Genomic DNA, 18121 nt, shown 5'->3' with positions numbered 1-18121 from the left:
GATGGATGCTCGGCGAGATGACATTGTGGAGGGGGCACCTGCTGGATGCTCTTGCGAAGAGGGATGAATGGCTGTGTGACGCCCTGTCGCACTGGAAAGGTGTGATTGGCTCTTTGAACTAGGTAAAGCGCCTCTATAGTCAACTGCTGCGGATGTTTGAAGTGTGTGACTCGTTTGTACTTGCTGCTGCAGCTGCGACTGATGGTGATGCTGGAGAAAGTCGCGGTTATAAAGGGCGTCATGCGACGATGACATGACACGACTAATTATTTCAGAGCTGCAGAGACGCCAACGATGGTCTCTGTACCCGGGAGGCCCCACCGTTGATAAGGTAGGTACCAGACACAGTCAGCCTCGTAGCTGGAGGGCTGACGAGGATGACAAGCAGAGCAAACCCTCCTTTCCGCCCTGCTACGCTGGATTTCCCTCCGGTTGCGGAGGCCCGATGGCACCCGAAGGATGATGACACTGTGTCGGGCCAATCGCCAACAAAGGTGGGAGAGAAGAGGGGAGGGGGCCGAGTGCGAAGCGGCCCGCTCGCTCCTCTTACAAGGGGAATGCGAAGAGCAGGTGGTGGTGATCAGGTTACCACTTAGGGCTGATGTTTCAAAGGCTGAAGATAGTGGTGGGGCACAGCTTCGGCAAAGCGATGGCTTCGGTGCCCGGTCTGCAAATAAGGCTGGGGTGGCCGAGCGAGGGGTGTTGAAGTTGTGTCGCCTATGGCCATAAAGCAGCCAGGTGGCTGGCCAGATGGATGGAAATGGCGAGTGGAGGCAAAACAATCGCGGAGGCACACTATGGTAGGGCGTAGGCCTTATTTGCCTGCCTGCTCATATGGGTGGATTGGCGGAGGAGTGTGTGAACGCAGGATGAGTGAGGAGGGCGGAGGAGCTGGAGGAGCGGGGGGCGAGCGACGGCCTCCCTCTCTCTCTCTTCACTCGACTCTTCGACGCTGCCCCAGCCACTTGATTCGATCAACCAACCGCGCACAATACGGGGGGAGGGGGTAAGTAGGAGGCGACGAAGATCCTTCTCCTTTGATATCGATACGCCGCAGGGAAGGCGGCCGACGTGGTGAAGTGCTTGAGGTCCGATGCGGTTTGTGTACGGTCCATGCACATACGACAACTGGCGTTGCTGCTGCATGCACTATGTAGACAAGTCACCGTAAATACACGCAAGCACTTCCTCTGACACGATGATCATCACCCACAGCGGCCAGGCGCGGGGAGGGCGGCGGGTAACAAAACTGCTGCAGTGCAGGTATGGAGGAAGGTGCGAGAAGCGCGCGCATGCTCCGCCGGGCTGAACACTAGACTGCTGCAGTGGCGTGACAACCGGGCATGCCACAGTGAGCTGAACGGTTGCAAGACTGCTGTGGTGGCGTGGTGCATGGGCGTGCTGGGTTGCCCCATCTCCAACCGCACCACCAACGCATACAACACAACACCACACCAACAAAACCAAGCAACCAGGCCACAAAATATACATGCGTAGTTGTCCGGCGTACAATGCATGTCGTACGCACTCATAAATGTATAGAAAGAAATGCATGACAAATAGTGGCCGGGCATGGCAGCGAGCGCATTGTGCGGCCTATTGCAGTTGAAGTGGCCTCGCGAGCGGGAGAACGGAGAGGTCTGACGGAGAGTTGTTCGTTGTACCTAATGCGACCTTCGGCGCTCACAGAAGACCAATCCTCAGAGGTACATAGGCACTCTATAAAGGTAGCAGTAATGGCTGAATTCATTCTAGTCTGAGGAGCATACGCGCGCATATACCGCAGTCGAGCCTGATTGATTAGAGGTGAGGGAGATGAGACACTGGTTGATATGCCGTTAGGCCTCATGCCGCCGCGGGGTTGAATGCATCGTCACGTGAGCCTTTCGGTCCTTCACAGCAACCAAGTGACTAATCGATGCAGTGCTTCCTTGTTGCTTGCTGCCAGGGTCGCGCGCGCGTCCCCTTTTTTGCGGAGCCGGCCGTAGGATCGGCTCGCTGGCTGCGAAAAGGCAAAGTTACCAGAATTAACGAACAAAGTGGGTTGAATGGTGAATTATAGTCGGTATGTCCCGCACTGTTATTTTATATTTCGGCAGGGTTTTCTCACGCGCCTCTCGCTGTGAACCTGATCGATCGATAATCGGTCGGCTTCTTTCCTTCACAGTCGCGGTCGCGTCGATTGGATGATTGATTGATGGATGATATCGATTTGCTCTTTTGTGCACTTGCATACTCCTTCTTGCTCTCCATGCTCACATATCCTTGAGAGGCACAGACAGAGATCATTTCCCCCAGTTTGAAGACGAAGGTGCACAGCGAAGCGGTCGAAAAGCGTGCACAGGGCGGGTTACCCAGGGGAACGAAAGAACGGAAGGTGCAGCTAGGAGCAACGCGCACAAAGCCACTTTGCGTCTCCCTCGCAAGTCGCCAGCAGCTATGTCGCACTTCCAGTCTCCGGGTACACAAGCCGGCGCAGGTCCAGGTGGAACTCCTGTTGCCTACAATCCATACCTTCGCCAAGCGGGACCAGTACCAGGCATGAGCGATGGACCTGGCACGCCGTACAGCGTCGCGTCGCCGCCCATCGTGCCTTCGATGATGCGACCCAGACCCAAAGATGGCAGCGAGTGTGAGTCGAGTGTTGTCCCTTCCTCTGTTCCCAGTCCCAGCAATTTCCACGGCCGCTCCTGGAAGGTTGAGCAGCACAGTGCTAAGCGTATCCTACCCTACTGCGGCAACCCGATGAAAATAGTATGCTACCTCGACCGCGGGCCTTCCAACCGCTTGACCCTTTCCCTTAAGTCCGGAATCGGCTCGCAGGTGGACTGGGCGCTGAACCGTCTGATCAACGTATCTTTCGAGTACCCCGACTCGATCGCGCTTGAGCAGTTCCCAGGACTGGCAGATGCACTGGTCCAGCTGCCGCGCCGCGTCTGCCACGCCATGCATGGCGAACCAGCGCACATGTGGGACCCGCGTTTCTTCGAGCAGTCCCACTATGATGCGCTGCTCAGCTTCGACGGAGGGCGTCACCTTCAGCAGCAGCAGCCTCCACGCAAGCGCGCCCGCATGCAGCATCTGCAGGGCACGGAGACGGGAGGGAGGCTCAGCAGCCTCGTCTCGCTCGCAGGCACGACAGGCGACGCGATCGACGAAGTACCGCCTTCGCTGTCCGCATTCGACCCAGCGCACGACCCTGAGCATGCAGCGCTGATGCGGCGCGCAGTCGAAGCTGCGCTCATTTTGCGTAACCTGAACGTCTCCAAGGATCTATGGGAGCGCAACTCGCGTAGCCTGCTTGCCGTCAAGGGATTCGCGACCCTCATCAAGGACATTCTCGAGCTTCCAGACATCATCCTCACTGTTCCATCATCGAGCGTTCCGAGCGCCGGGAAGAGAGTGCAAGTGAAAGTGGGCGCACTGCAAGAGGAGCTGGAAGGGTGGCTGGAGCTGGAAGGGATCAACGAGCTGAGACTCTACTTTCTCGACCTATTGGAGTGCATCGCGTCCAAAATCATTGTCACGCGTCGTGCGCCATTTGAAGTCTCCGCTTCTGGAGAGCTCATCGATCTTGCCGGCACCGAGGCCTATTCGGACACACAGCCGAATGGGCGGCCCGCCAAGCCGGGCAATGGCATCTTCCTGCGTCTGTTGCACTTTGCGAACCACTCACGCGATCGTGCGCTGCTTCTCGGCTCGTTGCGCTGCCTTGGAGTGATCGCAGCGAACGAGCGCAACGAAGCTGCCTTCGTCGAGCTCGAGACAACCGAGGGTAACCTGTCGCCTGGCCTGCTGAGACGATGCGTGGAGCTGCTGTGCGTAACGTACGACAACGATCTGCTCGAAGCGGCATTAGAGCTGCTCTATCAGCTCGTAAGCGTCGGCAACAACGGCCTCCGACTCGCTTGTCGCTCCATCACCAACGTCACCACGGCAGCAATCGATGCCGCACGCATGTCGGCTTCTGCAATGACGTCTGCTTCCACGTCGGCATCTGCTATGCCGGCAACGGGCGCTACCGGGACCAACGCCACCAGCAACCATGCATCCACCGCATCCGGCGTCTCGGCCATCGTGCGCCTACTCGTGCGCGACCTGTCGATCAATAAGACCGTCTGGGAGCGCGACCATGCACTGGCATCCAACTCGCAGGCATGGGCACGCGAAGTACCAAGCCGGCTGCGTGCCGACGCGCTGGCCAAGATCGCAGCCGCCGAGCAGAGGCACCGCGCCAAGGCGCGTAGGAGCAGACTCACCGCCGAGGAGAGCATCGCGGAAAAGAGGCTTACGGCGAGAGAGAGGCAGCGATTGATGGGCATGAAGGAGCCGGAGAGGAGTGTGGAGTGGTGAGTGTATGCCGACTATCGCTTCGGGATTATGCGTATTACTACATGCACATTTCACTGATCTTTGGGCGCGCTTTCCTCCAGGATGAAGATGGTTTTCGAAGCCGAAGATGGGGGTGAAGTCACGCAGATCGAATTCTGGAACGCTTACAAGGAGGAGATGGCGACGCTCATCGAGCTCGGCGAGGTGCCCATGCAGCCGGCGGGGGACCTGATCCGGCAAGTCTCGCAAGTCTTCCCGAAGTCGCAAGCGATGGTCCTGCCGCCCGTCGGCGGCATGTCACAGCGTTTCGTCATACGAGGTGTCGAGGTGCGCGATCGCAGCAGACGCACGGAGACCAACTGCAAGTGGACCACATGCCGCGCACCAGAGACGACGAGCATCGCCGCGGCGAACGCGCATGCGGTTGCGCATGCCAAGCTCGCGACCGACGGCCGGTGTCGCTGGTTGAGTTGCACGCACGTCGAGTCGCGGCGCACGATTGGGACGGGGGCAGAGCAGCAGCAGCAGCGTCGGGCGCTTGTCGAGCATGTGCAGACGCACCTCCGGACGCCGCCGCCCAAAGAAGATGTAAACGAGAGCGAAAGTGCCCCTCGACAACAGAAACGACGCCTGCCCCCAGCGCACGAAGTGGTGGCTCACGATGACGACGGCGTCCCCGTACTGGATGCGCCGCTGACGCTACCTCGCCCAGCGCGAAGCGGCATCGAAGTCGAAGCGGTGGTGATGCGCAACGGAGCACGTGTGCTACGCGGCAAAGACGGCGCGCTGGACATGGCCGGCGCGCACGTACGGCCGATCGCGAACCTCCGCCCTGTGCAGCCGGATCGACGCACGCTGGACGAGCCCGGCGTGCTCACATTTACTGTCGCACGAACACCTATGGACCCTCAGGCCGCCGCTGTCGGCACAGGAAGCGCGGCAGCGGCTGCGCTCGTGCTGCGCTCATTGGCACGCACCGCTGCCACGACGCTCGATCGCGCGGGCGTGCGGTCGAGCAAGGGCAATAGCATTAATGGCAGCGAGGATGGCAAGGGCGACGCCAGCGGTGAAGAAGGGGACCCCAGTCAGAAAGACGGCGCCAGAGGCGCGGGTGATGAGCGCTTCGGTTTGCCTATTCCGCCGACGGACGCCGAGGTCGGCAATCAGGCTGCCGCGGCCGGTTCCGCTGAGGCAAGCATGCAGCGGCGCGAGAATGGGGTGGCAGCGGGAGGCGTAGCGGCTGACAACAGGGGACCCGGCGACGGCGCAGGTGAGCGGCACGCGGCGAAAAGCGCAGCTGCTTCCACTGAAGATCATTCTGGCGCAGGCGAAGGCTCGGGCACCGGCATGATGGTCGGCGTGGGCGGCGCAGAGAGCAGGATCGGGCCCGTGGAGGACTGGGCGGTGCAAGCTGCGCTGCGGCTGATCGACGCACTGGTCGCCGTCGAGGACGATCTGGTGTTTAGCTCGGCGGAGAACGATGTGCTGTGCAAGACGATCAACGACACATTGCTCGAACTGCGGCCCGAGCGCGTGCCGAGCGTTCTTTCGCGGCCGTCGATGCAAGAGGATCAGCAGCAGCACGATGGTCAACTCGGTCAGCAGGGTGGTGCTCAGCAGATGGAGATTGATCCAGCGATGTAGAGTAGCAGAAGCATTTCTACTCCATTCCCGCTTATCATTCGATAAGAAAGGGGACGACAAGCTTGGCATTGTGGAAACACCTAGAGGCATGTACCAATCATTTGATCAAGGGCGTGCTTACACTGTGCTCTGCTCTGCCACGCCAGCGTCGCTATACAAAGAAATCTCCTGCGACAACAAGACCTCTCTCCACTCGAGGGTCCTTGGCCATACTCTGATTTGCTACTTGGTTGCATTCCACGGCGTGTGCTGCATGCATGCACCCAGGATCCAGGAGCATTGTTCGAAAGAGAAGGACGAGTTGCCCTTGCGTGTTCTCTTTGTATGTAGTAGAACGACGAAAGCGCAAAGGTGAAGCAACGGTAACAACCCTAAAACGACCAAGCGGTGAACCCACGGCATGGAGGACAGCGAGAGGAGACAAGAGTCGCGCGCTATATCTCTCTCTCTCCCATAACCCTAACCTTCCAACCTTTTTTTTATCTCACCAAACGAAATTTCTCGCCAGGCCAACGTCCCGACCAGAGATCCAAGTATGGTTCCGCCCTCCTAGACCCACTTTGCCTAGACTATGGGTGCGATGCGCCAGCCGGGCACAATGCCAGTGTCGGACTCGATCACATCACTCGTCAGTCAGGAAGGACTAACCAACACATCGAACCATTTGATTCCGACACATCTTCTCTTACCACAAGTCACCCCGTCCTTCGCACCCTGTCGCGTCCCCCCGTCACCCTCTTGGCCACCATCTACCTTCGTTTCTCCTTTCCCTTGCCTATCTTGAATCACCAGGTCGCTGCTGCTTTCTGCTGCATTCCCATAGCGGCTCTTTCTCTCTCGCTCGCCTCTGCTCGTGACGAACACTTTGCCGACCGCACGCACACTCGCCACTCCCTTTGCAACCATGTCGACCCAACAACGACCAGCCAACGTCGGCATTAAGGCCATGGAAGTTTACTTCCCCAAACGTGTCAGTCGTACCCTCGCGCTCGCAAGCAAGCACCTGACTCCCCTGCTGAACCATTCCATTTCTGTTTCTCCTGCTCCTGCTTCTTGTTGACATTGGGATGATAGTGCATCTCGGAAGATGAGCTCGAAGACTTTGACGGCGCACCCAAGGGAAAGTACACCATCGGCTTTGGTCAGAAGTACATGGCCTGCACCGACGACCGCGAAGACATCAACTCTTTCCTCTTGACAGGTGCGTTTCCGTCGAGCCTTTCGCGCGCCTGGCATGCTGGAAAGCTTGACCTTATCTTACCCTCCTCCTTCTACCATTTTCAGTGGTCGCAAACCTGATGGAAAAATACGACATTGACCCTAAGTCGATCGGCCGCCTTGACGTGGGCACCGAGACGATCATCGACAAGTCAAAATCCGTCAAGACAGTCCTGATGGACCTCTTTGCCCCGCATGGCAACACGGACATCGAAGGTCTGGACAGCAAGAACGCCTGCTACGGCGGCACCGCCGCCCTTTTCAATGCCGTTAACTGGGTCGAGTCGTCCAGCTGGGACGGGCGCGATGCGATCGTTGTCATGGGCGATATTGCCATCTACGCTGAAGGCAGCGCACGGCCCGTCGGCGGCGCGGGCGCCGTCGCGCTGCTCATCGGCCCGGACGCACCGATCGTCATGGAGCCGGTGCACGGCACGCACATGGTCAACACGTGGGACTTCTACAAGCCCAACCTCTCCTCCGAGTACCCCGAGGTCGACGGCCCAGAGACTCTGCAGACCTACTTGGGATGCCTCGACAAGGCCTACGACGCCTACCGCGCCAAGGCCGCCAAGGCGAAGTTGGCCGCCGCCGGTCTTACCAACGGCCACGCAACCGCAGCCCCCACATCCCAGGTCAAGGTGGACGACTTTGACTACACGATCTTCCACTCTCCGTACAGCAAGCTGGTGCAGAAGGGGTACGGGCGTCTGCACTACAACGACTACCTGTCCGACCCGGAGAACGAAAAGTTCGCGTCGATCCCGCCAACCTTCAAGGACCTGGACCGCAAGTCGACGATCACCAACAAGGAGGTGGAGAAGGCGTTTGGCGCATATGCCAAAGCGTCGCTCGACGCCAAGCTCGAGCCGTCGATGGACACGGTCCGCCGCTGCGGTAACATGTACACGGCCTCGCTGTACGGCGGCCTGCTGTCGCTGCTGAACAACATTCCCAGCGCACAGCTGCAGGGCAAGCGCATCCTGCTGTACAGCTTTGGCTCGGGCTCCGCCGCATCGTTCTTTTCGCTCGCCGTGCGCGGCGACGTGGCGCACATTGCGCAGAAGAGCGCGCTGCAGCAGCGCCTCACGAGCATGCAGGTCGTCCCGTGCGAGCAGTATGTCGAGTGCCTCAAGACGCGCGAGGCGACGCACAACGCCGTCAACTACGACCCGCAGGGCTCGCTCGACAACCTCTGGCCCGGATCGTTCTATCTCGACAAGGTCGACCACATGTACCGCCGCACGTACAAAAGGACGCCCAAGGCTTGAGAAAGTGAGGGCTGGGCAGCGCATGCCCCCACCTCGCCCCCGCCTTTTACTGCTTTCTATTATCATTGGTGTTACACGTAGACTGGCTGGCTAGCTGACTTGCTTGTTGCGCGATCTATTGGGAGAAATGATATCTATCATTTTATGTGTGCATCGACCAGACTGCCCGCGAGTGGCATGGCATGACGCAGTGCAGACGGGACAGGACGATAGACGCACACTTTTGCTGTTGTTTCGAGATCGAAGCGAATGTAGAATCGTACAATAGCATCATGGGCATATCGCTGCAGTACAGGGAGTTGTGATGCCCACATGCCCCATTCGTTTTGCGAGAGGGTCCCGGAACAATCCTTACTCGACCACCTCCTCGGTAGTCTCCTCGAGAACTGTCAGCAGGGTGAGGGGGAATGATCAGCGACCAATCGTCTGTTGTGTGATGTCAGCATTATGCGAGTCACTCACCCTCTTCGATCCATTCCTGTGACTCCTCCACGTGCTGTTGTTGCAGCTGCTCGTGCACCGTGACGACAGGCTCGAGACCAGCGTCGACGCGGCGCTCGTTGAGCTCCGCGAGGTTGGCCTGTCGCCACGCCTTCCATTCGTCGAGCTTGCGCTGGTAAAGCTCGCGATGCTGCAGCGCCGCGTTGCTCTCCTCCGCCGCGTCCTCCTCCTCGAACTGCTTACCGATCTCACGCACGTTGCGCCGCACGGCCTTCTGCTGCTCCTTGCTCAGCAGCGTGCGCGGGCGCGGACGCCAGAGGATCTGCTTGAAGCGCTCCAGCACGTGCTTCTGCAGCTCGTTGCCGCGCCAGTCCCAGATGGCGTAGCCGTTCTCCATCTGGCGCAGGTGAGAGGCATGGGCAAAGGAGGAGTTGAGCGTCTGCGACGAAGAAAAAAGAAAGAAAAGAGCCGACGAGCCAAGTACTCACGGTGTGCCTCCACACAGACGCGCTCGTGATGACGTAGCGGCCGCTCGGGTCCCACTCTAGATCGGTGATGCCGTAGTGCTCGCCTGCGCCGATCTGCTTCACCTCCTCCGCCGGGTCGTTGGCCGGCTGGCCCTGGCGCTGCTCATAGCCGAGGTCGACGTCGTACCACTCCAAGTCGAACTTCTGGCTTGAGCCCATCGTTGCGACGACGAGGTGCCGGCCCTTGGGCGACCAGTAGAGTGTGTTGGACGTCTTGTTGTCTAGCACCTTGAGCGAGCGGAAATCGCCCTTCTTGGTGTCGTAGTAGTACAAGTTGATCTGCGTCTTGATCGTGATGCCCGGCGCAGCAGCACCCAGGTTAGGGTCGTTGGAGGAGATGAGCGCAAAGTGCGAGCCCTGCGGTTCCCATGCGAAGGCCGTCACGGGATCTGACCGGTGTAGATTTCAAGAAGACTCGTCAGCTCGGCGGTGCAAGTAGATTGGAATGCATGCGACCAAAGCCAACCTACCCTTCAGTTCAATGACCTCAACCGGCAAGTTCTTCTCCCTCATCTTGAACAACTCGAGGTTGCAGAACATGCTCTTCTTGGTCTTAGTGTGGCGGTCGACCTTGACGCAGAGGTAATCTCCTTGCGGATGCCAGTGCAGCTTGCAATCCGAGACGTTGAAGAGGTTCTTGGTGCGGAGAATCTCTCTTGTCGGGATGCTCATCACGGACACTCTCGCCGGCTGGTTGGCCACCTCGGGGACCCAAAAGACAAGCATGTTATCCTTTGGCTTCTTGACGGCCACCTTGCCCTCCTTGGCCTCTTTGACGGCATTCTCATAAGCCTCGATCGCGTCCTTGTCCTTGTCGCCGAGCGGGCACCATTCAAAGTCGACGACGCCCTCGATCTCGATCGACTTCTTCTCCAGCAAGCCCATCGTCGGCAGCTGAAATACGGAGATCTTCTTACCGGGAACGATGCGCGCGCAGTACATGTCATCGCCGCTCCATTTGAGGAAGGGCCAGGTGAACCCTTTTGCACCGGACCCGCCAGCGTTCGAGCCTTCATCCGGCGAGACGGGGAACGTGCGCAGCAGGTGGCCTGTCCCAACGTCCCAAACGGCGACGCGGTTGCCTTCATCCTGTGGTGCGAAGTACTGCGGACCTTGCGGCATGTTCTCGGGCACGACAATCGGCTGTGGAGACCAAGTAACGATGTACTTTTCGTTGGGCGAGAAGTCAATCAGGCGGACACCGGGGTGGGCAAAGCGCTGATAGAGCGAAAAGGCGGGCCCGCCCCACAGGGTGACGCCCTGGATACGGAACGTGGCGAGGAGGGTTCCAAGAGGTGACCACGAGACGTAGCTCTCTGTCCATCGCTCACGCTTTTGGATCTCTTGGGGCGAGCCGGTGCGCTGGTGCCAGTGAACGCTGACGCTCTCGTTTTGGCACATAACGAGCTGGTCGCGACCGCGTGAGTCGGCGAGCCAGCTGCGCAGGTGTTCCTTCTCCTTGAATGCCTCGATGGCCGGCTCCGAGTATGTCTCGTCAAGGTTGGCGAGCTTCTCGATGTCAGTGAAGCGGTTCACGAAGAACCGGTGCTTCTTGTCGAATGGGTACTGGTCCATAAGCTTAATGGCAGTGGTCGCGTCCTGGGCAGAGTTCATTTCGATGAACATGTACCTGAAAGAGGCTCAACATGATTTCTTCAGCTGGAGAAGGTTAAGGATAGATGAAAAACTATACAGCACTCACCCCTTGCTCTTGCCGTCATCGTCGTAGGGAAGCTGCATCGACGCAATGTTAACATCCAAGCCTGCATACTGCTTAAACCGCTTGGCGACTGTCTCGAGCAGCTTCGCCTCGCGGTCCTTGCCAACGGAGGGCACGCCGTCGATTACGATGACATCGTCGAGGGTCTCGTGTACGTCGACGGCATACTTGGCTTCGATGTCAGAGTAGTCAATCTCGAGGTCCTCGAATTGGTCCTCGAGCGTCGCGTTGCTGGTCGTTGCTGCTGACCCGTTCATCTTAGCGGCTGCTGTTGCTGCCTCGTTTGGTGATCCTCCCCAGCCGCCGTTTCAGAAAGCGTCCTCCTGTTGCTTTGGAACTCTGGCGTGCTTTCGTCTGCGATGCTTGTCAAACGCCTGGCGAGAAAACTTGGAGCTCAACCAATGGCAGGCAAAGAGGTCTGTTGCCAAGGTAGATTGAGAAGGAAGAGATGAGGATAGGTGGAAGCTCTCGCCTGCAGAGCGCTCGGAACTCGGAACTCGGAACACAGGCACCACGCTTGACTAGGGCTCTTCCTCTGGAAAGGGAAAATTATTTTCTCGCCCACTTGGAAAAAAATTGGGCATCAGAGCACAGTATGCGTGTCGCATCGCATCCCAGGACAGGCAGGAAACACCAATACATTGATGGAGTACATACATCATCCTGTACGAAGGGAGGAGCAATTGTTATTCTACACGTTGCTTGCTGCAGGAGGAGGTCACAAATCTCGACGTGACCGACGGTTGACGATCAGTTCTTGCACACCCCGCAAAGATGGGTCGCAAGACGGAGAAAAAGACGGCTAAAGGTCGTCTCGACAAGTTCTATTGGCTCGCCAAAGAGCAAGGGTACCGGTCGCGTGCCGCCTTCAAGCTGGTACAGCTCAACAAAAAGTACTCCTTCCTCGAAAAGGCACGATGCTGCATCGACCTGTGTGCTGCGCCCGGTGGTTGGCTCCAGGTGGCCAGCAAGCACATGCCGCAGGGTAGTCTCATCGTCGGTGTCGATCTCGTCCCGATCAAGCCCATCCCGCGCTGTGTCACATTTGCAGAAGACATCAACAGCTACAAGTGCAGGGACCAGCTTCGACAAGAGCTCAAGGACTGGAAGGCTGACGTGTAAGCAGAGACGATCCGTATTTGTTTGCTGTTGTGCGAAGCAACTGAACTGGATGCGTCTCAATGCCTTTCAGCGTATTGCACGATGGAGCCCCAAATGTCGGTACCGCCTGGATCCAAGATGCCTACACGCAGAACGAGCTTGTGCTGCAGTCTCTCAAGCTTGCCGTCGAGTTTCTCACGCCATCCGGCTGCTTTGTCACTAAGGTCTTCCGTTCCAAAGATTACAACTCGCTTTTGTGGGTATTCAATCAGCTCTTCACCAAAGTTGAAGCAACCAAGCCTCCCAGTAGTCGTAACGTTTCGGCAGAAATTTTCGTCGTCTGCCAAGGGTTCAAGGCGCCAAAACGTATCGACCCCAAGTTTCTCAATCCGAAATACGTGTTTAAGGATCTGAACCCAGTGAGCACCACCAGCATCAGCGGGGCCGTGGACGATGCGGTCAAGGAGGGCGCAAATCCGGCCGCCGCAGCTGCATCGTCATCCGCCAACCTAGCAACCACGTCCAAGATGCTCGCTTCTACCGCCAGACTAGCTCACAATGCCCAAGCAAACGTATTCGAGCCAGAGAAGCGCAAGCGCAAGAGGGAGGGATACGATGAGGGCGACTACACACTCTTCAAGACCATTCCCGCGCGACAATTCATCGAGAGCAGCGATGCTGTCGGTATGCTCGGCACGTTCAACAAGATCACTTTCCCGAGTTCGAAGGATGCTGCAATCTCAAACATAGACAGAGCGATACTCAACAATGAGGCGACTACCGCAGATATTCGGGTCAACTGCGAGGATCTGCGCGTTCTCGGCAAGAAGGACTTTAAGAACCTGCTGAAATGGCGTCTGACGTTACGAGAGGAGCTTGGCCTCGAGCTGTCGTCGAAAGCCGCCAAGGCTGTGGAGACTAGCGCCGCAGCGGATGCGACTGCTGAGGGAGAGAGTGCAGAGGTAGCCCATGTGGATGAGGTGGACGAGGAGGAGCTGATCGATTCAGAGCTTCAACGCCTGAACGAGGAGCGGCTTAAACGGCAGCGCAAGGATCGGAGAAGGAAGAATGAGATCCGCAAAAAGGAGACGCTCAAGCTGCAGCTAAAGATGGGCACCCCGATGGACATTGGCATGGAGATGGACGATCAGGCGCTCGATGGCGGGCACGAATTCTTCGACCTCGGCGAGGCAGAAGGCCGGCGCGGTACGGACCGCAACAAGCGTCTCGCCGCTGCATACCTGGTCGATGCAGCATCCAATGAAGACGAAGAGGATATGTCCACAACCCTCTCGGCCGGCGGCAGCTCCTCGCAGCAAGATGTCTTCGCCGATGCTGGTGACGGCAAGAACGATGACGAGGACGAAGACGAAGACGAAGACGAAGACGAAGAAGAGGAGGAGCAGAGACTGGCTCGACTAGAATGCGAGCTTGACTCGATGTACGATCGCTACAAGACCGATCTGCAGGAGCGCGACGCCAAGTTCCGCACAAGCGAGGCGCGGCGCAAAGCGGGCAACTTTTCCAAGGATGACGAGGAGTGGTACGGCATCAAGGAGAACAGCGACGGTGAGAAGGACGACGAGCATAACTCCGGTGATGAGAACGAGAGCAGCGAAGAGGAGGGTGGGTACGACAAGGTCATGCAGCGCAAGGAGATCGAGGAGACGTACGATACCGAGGATGAGGAGGACGATGAGGACGAACGCGAAGCTGCCGCTGCCAAGGCGCGAGTTGCTAGGCGCAGGAATGGCACCAAGCGCACCAGATTCGAAGCACCATATGATCAGGACGACGGTGAGGAGGTTGCCACTGGCTCGCTCGTCACCGACCTGGAAGGCTTCAAGGCAAAGAAGGAAAGGCTCAGTCGCGAGGCTAGCATTTGGTTCGACAATAGAATCTTCAAGGAACTCAACCAGTTTGACCAAGAGGAGGATGAGGAAGAGGAGGAAGATGTAGACGAGGAGAGTGATGAGCCATCGGAAGAGGAGAACGACAGCGGAAGCTACAGCGAGGACTCGGAAAGCGAAGCTGAAGAGGGCGACGATGGAGAAGATGAAGACGACTTTGAGATCGTGCCACAAGAGCCGGATGCTGACTTTGGCGACCGCGAATGGGCGTTTGAGGATGACGACGAGGACGCTGCGAAACGCGAAAGGGTGGCTCGGCTTGGTCTCACGACTGCCGAGGCTGTGACAATGGCTCAGGCGCTGGTCAACCGGCAGGCGACCAAGGCGTCGCTACTCGACGATGGGTTCAACAAGCACAACTTTGTCGACAAGGACGGCCTCCCGACGTGGTTCTTGGACGACGAGGCCAAATTCTACAAGTCCAACGTGCCGATTACCAAGGAGGCTGTTGCGGCTCTGCGCGCGCGGCAGCGCGCGCTGGATGCGCGCCCGATCAAGAAGATCGCGGAGGCCAAGGCGCGCAAGAAGTACAAGGCCGCGCAGCGCCTGGACAAGGCGCGCAGGAAGGCCGAGGACGTCATGGCCGAGGACGACGAGCTGAACCAGAAGGAGAAGGCGGACAACATCGAGAAGATATTGCGCAAGGGTGCAAAGGTGCAAAAGAGGAAAGAGGTCAAGGTGGTCGTGGCCAGAGGCGCCAACAGGGGTCTCAAGGGTCGGCCGAAGGGCACAAAGGGTCGGTACAGGATGGTCGACAGTCGTGGCAAGAAAGAGTTGCGTGCGGAGAGTGAGTTTGCTTCCGAGGTTATATTACCCTTGATCGGTGCTAAAACGAAGTATTTTCGATGTCTCGCAGAGCGCCGCGACAAAGCTGCTGGCAAGAAGGTATCGAGCTCGAGCAATCGCAGACGAACGCCAAACGGTTACTCGAAGCGATAGCGGTTCCACCCCGCATATTGTCTCCCCTCACATCACATCTGTACCATACACTACGAGCAAGGGGTCTGCGCTCCGTTTCGTTCAGTTACTACGTAGCCAGCAGCATCTTGGCAGCGTGCACGTCCTTGCAAACGCGAGGCATGCAGACGAGCCTCGCCTCGTCACCATACTCTAGAATGCAAGCGATCTGAATGCAGCGTTCTCACCGACTTCTGTGTCGCATCACCCATGCCGCCGAGAAACGAGGCGGATGGTCTGGGTCATGCGCGGACCTGCATTACCTCGGCGGCAGGCCGCTTGAGGAAGTGGTAGGCTGTAAGTGCCCTCCATAGCAGGTTGCCATGGCTGCAAGACCACGTTTCGGCGGACATTCAACGAGTATCTATGGGCGTTTGTCGGAGTTTGACACTTATCAGCAGCAGCGAGAATGGCGTCTGAATATAGGCCTAGGCATTGCGGCACCGCCAGACGTAGGCATGTATTTGATTCCCAGCGCTGGAATCTGACTTGAGAATCTGCCCAAAGCCTCATTAGATGGTCGCAGCCGCAAGTCTGAACTCCTTCTCGTACACGTCGTCGACGTCTGGGGCTTCCAGACCGGCCAGGACCGATCCTAAGGAAGTCGGGGCGATCAGCAAGCTGGGCGCTCCCTGGAGCAGACTCGTCGACGTGACGCCAGAATCGACTGGCGCCTGGGACCGGTGCTTCTGACTTTCAGTTGAAGATTCCCAGCGTTGCTCGGGTCCCAGACAGGCGCTGCATATGCATAAGATGCGCTAGAGTGATGGAGACGGGATAAGACAGTATATGCTTCATTGGAGTGCCGATGAGATGAGAGCGACGCGACGAGACCAAAGACGCGACGGGATGCGACATCATTGTATATAAATGGTTAAAAACCGCCTCTCCCTAATTTGGTCCTACCCAGCACATCTCGTCATGTGCCAACTCTTCCTTCACACGCCTCAACTATCTCGCTCGCCTACAGAATCTGGCCTTTCGATCCTCCTCTACCAGAATATCCACTTTGTTTTGCCTCTTTCACTGCCCGTCTGCCCGCAATTTCCGTCCAAACTCGCGCCAACCAGTTGTGTTTCAGGGTACCTGTTCACCGTGCTCATTCTGGATCCACCTTTGCCATGGCTCTGATTTTGGCGCCGTTCGATAGATCTTCTCCATTCTCTATCACCAGCTCTCTTCACTTCATCCAAATTTTCTCCAACGCGGCCGCAATTTCTTGTTTCTCATCTTCCGTCAGGTCTGCTTCGCACGCTTCGCCCTCGACTCTTTTGCTGGATCGGCCTGCTCCTCCCTGCAACCTCTCTTCTGCTGGGTGCCCTGCTGTCACCGTATGGGCGCTTCCTCATTCGGTTCTCCGCCCTTCCCGACTTCACACCGTTCGAAATTGCGTTTGCGTATGGCTTTCCTCGCCTCCTCTTCGATCAAAGCACTGTCGCTTCGAAGTCGCGTAATTTTCGACGGCGATTTCCACGGGCATGGCAACCTGCCCAAGCCTCCTGTTACCCGCTCCCTGCAACAACAGGAAGCACAATAGTGCATCGCATGTTCGAACACGAAGACTTGCGCCATGCCAACCTTGGGCCCTTCACTTGGCATTTTCTTTTTGCGCGGGTTGACACTTTTGCACTTCGAACGATCTTCATGCCGAAGGTGACTGTGTGACGGACGCCAGCACCTTGATCATTTTCCCCGCTATCTTCCACCGAGAGTTTTGCTACTGTTTCAAAGTATATCGATTGAGAGGACTCAACGAACCTGGCACGGGGACATGGCCGTCCGTCTTTGTTCGTTACCGCCACATGCAATCGCCTTATTGATGCGATTTTCCCGCGGCAAGTCTTGACTGAGCGAAAGGCAGAGGGTCAGTCACAGGTTGTACCACGTGTAGTGGATACCAAGGAGCACGTTCTCCTGCCGGACCCAAACCAAAAATTGCACCTTCAACATGAGACGAGAATCTTTTTTGCAGTGAACGAGGGCCACAGGGGCCAAACTGTTCTGCGAGGTTGGATGCGTTTTCGACACTTAGTTCAACCGTACGCTTTTTACGATAGCACGATGTGCTCGGCCTCTATTGCTATACACCAGCTCTCTTGGTCTACATGATAAACCAGAGGAGTTGGGACATTGGTGACGCGGGAGCTGGCCTCTTTGAACGGCGGTAAGACCATGCCGGAAGAAATGAGAGTCACTTTTGCATCGATCAGTGGTGACATGCGCCGAATCACTTTCTTTGGCGGCCCAGATATTCTACTTACATCCGCCATTCATGGAACATTCCATAGGCTTGAAATTGAGCGCCACTCGCCCCGAAAGCATTCCAGGTCAATTCGAAGTTAGGGACTGGATATCCATCAGCACTCGAAGCTCCGCCTGGCGGAGGCAATGCTTGCAACTACGAATAGGCAACTAAGGAGGATCAGGGGAGGTTCTTTCGCTGTGGCAAGTTTCATGTAGGGGCAGACATTCACGATCACGTTGTTCATCTGTGGGGGACGGCGCTGAAAGAATATGACACCTTGAAGTTGAGTGATTGCAACGCACTCGGCAACCAGAAGAGGTGCTCAAACCAGAGTGGATATGTTTCATGGGCTACGTTGATCGTGCACATGTAGGCTCAACAACCAAAGGCATGCGCGCAATTCCATCGTGCATATTGTGAGAAAGCAGAGGCAGAAGCTGGAGCTGAATGTGGCGACGATAGCGTAGACAACGCTGCCGCCCTGCGAACAATGGAAACAATGTTAACAAGAAACCATTCTGACAGCATGAAGCCGTCCACGTATCAATCATCAGATGTTTGTGTCTTGAGACTTCATGCCTTTCTGTTGCCATGGATCGTTGCGCTGTGGCTGGCCTCCGCTTACATGTCGCCACCGCATCTTCCCCGTGATTCCGATGGCAAATCCGGGGAAATTCGCAGGTTTGTGTTCCGTCCCACGCCACCGAAAACTTCAATACTGGTCCCAATCCAACCAAACCGAACGGGTTCTAGTT

At 57.3% G+C, this 18121-nt stretch overlaps 5 protein-coding genes across 5 annotated transcripts; 4 read left to right on the top strand and 1 right to left on the bottom strand.

The window, feature by feature from the left end:
- Window positions 1–357: 357 nt before the first annotated feature.
- Window positions 358–762, top strand: K437DRAFT_113035 (uncharacterized protein). The gene has a single exon (XM_013387862.1). The coding sequence runs from the start codon at window positions 460–462 to the stop codon at window positions 727–729; it is 270 nt and encodes an 89-aa protein (XP_013243316.1). The 5' UTR covers window positions 358–459; the 3' UTR covers window positions 730–762.
- Window positions 763–2227: 1465 nt separating this feature from the next.
- K437DRAFT_274083 (uncharacterized protein) lies at window positions 2228–6184 on the top strand. Its single transcript, XM_013387861.1, has 3 exons — window positions 2228–2632; window positions 2756–4349; window positions 4434–6184. The coding sequence occupies exons 1-3, from the start codon at window positions 2440–2442 to the stop codon at window positions 5974–5976; spliced, it is 3330 nt and encodes a 1109-aa protein (XP_013243315.1). The 5' UTR covers window positions 2228–2439; the 3' UTR covers window positions 5977–6184.
- Window positions 6185–6492: 308 nt separating this feature from the next.
- K437DRAFT_290725 (hydroxy methylglutaryl-CoA synthase) lies at window positions 6493–8739 on the top strand. Its single transcript, XM_013387860.1, has 3 exons — window positions 6493–6946; window positions 7051–7177; window positions 7261–8739. Exons 1-3 carry the CDS (start codon window positions 6881–6883, stop codon window positions 8463–8465), a joined length of 1398 nt encoding a protein of 465 aa, XP_013243314.1. The 5' UTR covers window positions 6493–6880; the 3' UTR covers window positions 8466–8739.
- Window positions 8550–11552, bottom strand: K437DRAFT_246841 (eukaryotic translation initiation factor 3 subunit B). The gene is made up of 5 exons (XM_013387859.1): window positions 11136–11552; window positions 9904–11063; window positions 9395–9822; window positions 8928–9303; window positions 8550–8851 (listed from the first exon to the last, which is right to left on the bottom strand). The coding sequence occupies exons 1-5, from the start codon at window positions 11408–11410 to the stop codon at window positions 8817–8819; spliced, it is 2274 nt and encodes a 757-aa protein (XP_013243313.1). The 5' UTR covers window positions 11411–11552; the 3' UTR covers window positions 8550–8816.
- A 327-nt stretch (window positions 11553–11879) lies between these two features.
- Window positions 11880–15574, top strand: K437DRAFT_256395 (FtsJ-domain-containing protein). Its single transcript, XM_013387858.1, has 3 exons — window positions 11880–12271; window positions 12346–14951; window positions 15021–15574. The coding sequence occupies exons 1-3, from the start codon at window positions 11928–11930 to the stop codon at window positions 15101–15103; spliced, it is 3033 nt and encodes a 1010-aa protein (XP_013243312.1). The 5' UTR covers window positions 11880–11927; the 3' UTR covers window positions 15104–15574.
- Window positions 15575–18121: the final 2547 nt, after the last annotated feature.

Source organism: Tilletiaria anomala (genome assembly GCF_000711695.1).
Source record: "Tilletiaria anomala UBC 951 chromosome Unknown K437scaffold_39, whole genome shotgun sequence".
Classification (NCBI taxonomy): Eukaryota; Fungi; Basidiomycota; class Exobasidiomycetes; order Georgefischeriales; family Tilletiariaceae; genus Tilletiaria; species Tilletiaria anomala.
Note: the sequence above shows the minus strand (reverse complement) of the source record. Positions and strands in the feature narration are given on the sequence as shown.

Bases quoted from the DNA above. Each gene is read 5' to 3' on its own strand.
- K437DRAFT_113035 (XM_013387862.1), top strand. From the start codon at position 460: ATGATGACACTGTGTCGGGCCAATCGCCAACAAAGGTGGGAGAGAAGA.
- K437DRAFT_274083 (XM_013387861.1), top strand. From the start codon at position 2,440: ATGTCGCACTTCCAGTCTCCGGGTACACAAGCCGGCGCAGGTCCAGGT. The intron at 2,633-2,755 runs GTGAGTCGAGTG...CGATGAAAATAG, and splicing joins ACCCAAAGATGGCAGCGAGT to TATGCTACCTCGACCGCGGG. The intron at 4,350-4,433 runs GTGAGTGTATGC...GCTTTCCTCCAG, and splicing joins CCGGAGAGGAGTGTGGAGTG to GATGAAGATGGTTTTCGAAG.
- K437DRAFT_290725 (XM_013387860.1), top strand. From the start codon at position 6,881: ATGTCGACCCAACAACGACCAGCCAACGTCGGCATTAAGGCCATGGAA. The intron at 6,947-7,050 runs GTCAGTCGTACC...TTGGGATGATAG, and splicing joins AAGTTTACTTCCCCAAACGT to TGCATCTCGGAAGATGAGCT. The intron at 7,178-7,260 runs GTGCGTTTCCGT...TACCATTTTCAG, and splicing joins CAACTCTTTCCTCTTGACAG to TGGTCGCAAACCTGATGGAA.
- K437DRAFT_246841 (XM_013387859.1), bottom strand. From the start codon at position 11,410: ATGAACGGGTCAGCAGCAACGACCAGCAACGCGACGCTCGAGGACCAA. The intron at 11,064-11,135 runs GTGAGTGCTGTA...AGCCTCTTTCAG, and splicing joins GATGACGGCAAGAGCAAGGG to GTACATGTTCATCGAAATGA. The intron at 9,304-9,394 runs GTGAGTACTTGG...CACCTGCGCCAG, and splicing joins CGTCTGTGTGGAGGCACACC to ATGGAGAACGGCTACGCCAT.
- K437DRAFT_256395 (XM_013387858.1), top strand. From the start codon at position 11,928: ATGGGTCGCAAGACGGAGAAAAAGACGGCTAAAGGTCGTCTCGACAAG. The intron at 12,272-12,345 runs GTAAGCAGAGAC...AATGCCTTTCAG, and splicing joins AAGGACTGGAAGGCTGACGT to CGTATTGCACGATGGAGCCC. The intron at 14,952-15,020 runs GTGAGTTTGCTT...GATGTCTCGCAG, and splicing joins GAAAGAGTTGCGTGCGGAGA to AGCGCCGCGACAAAGCTGCT.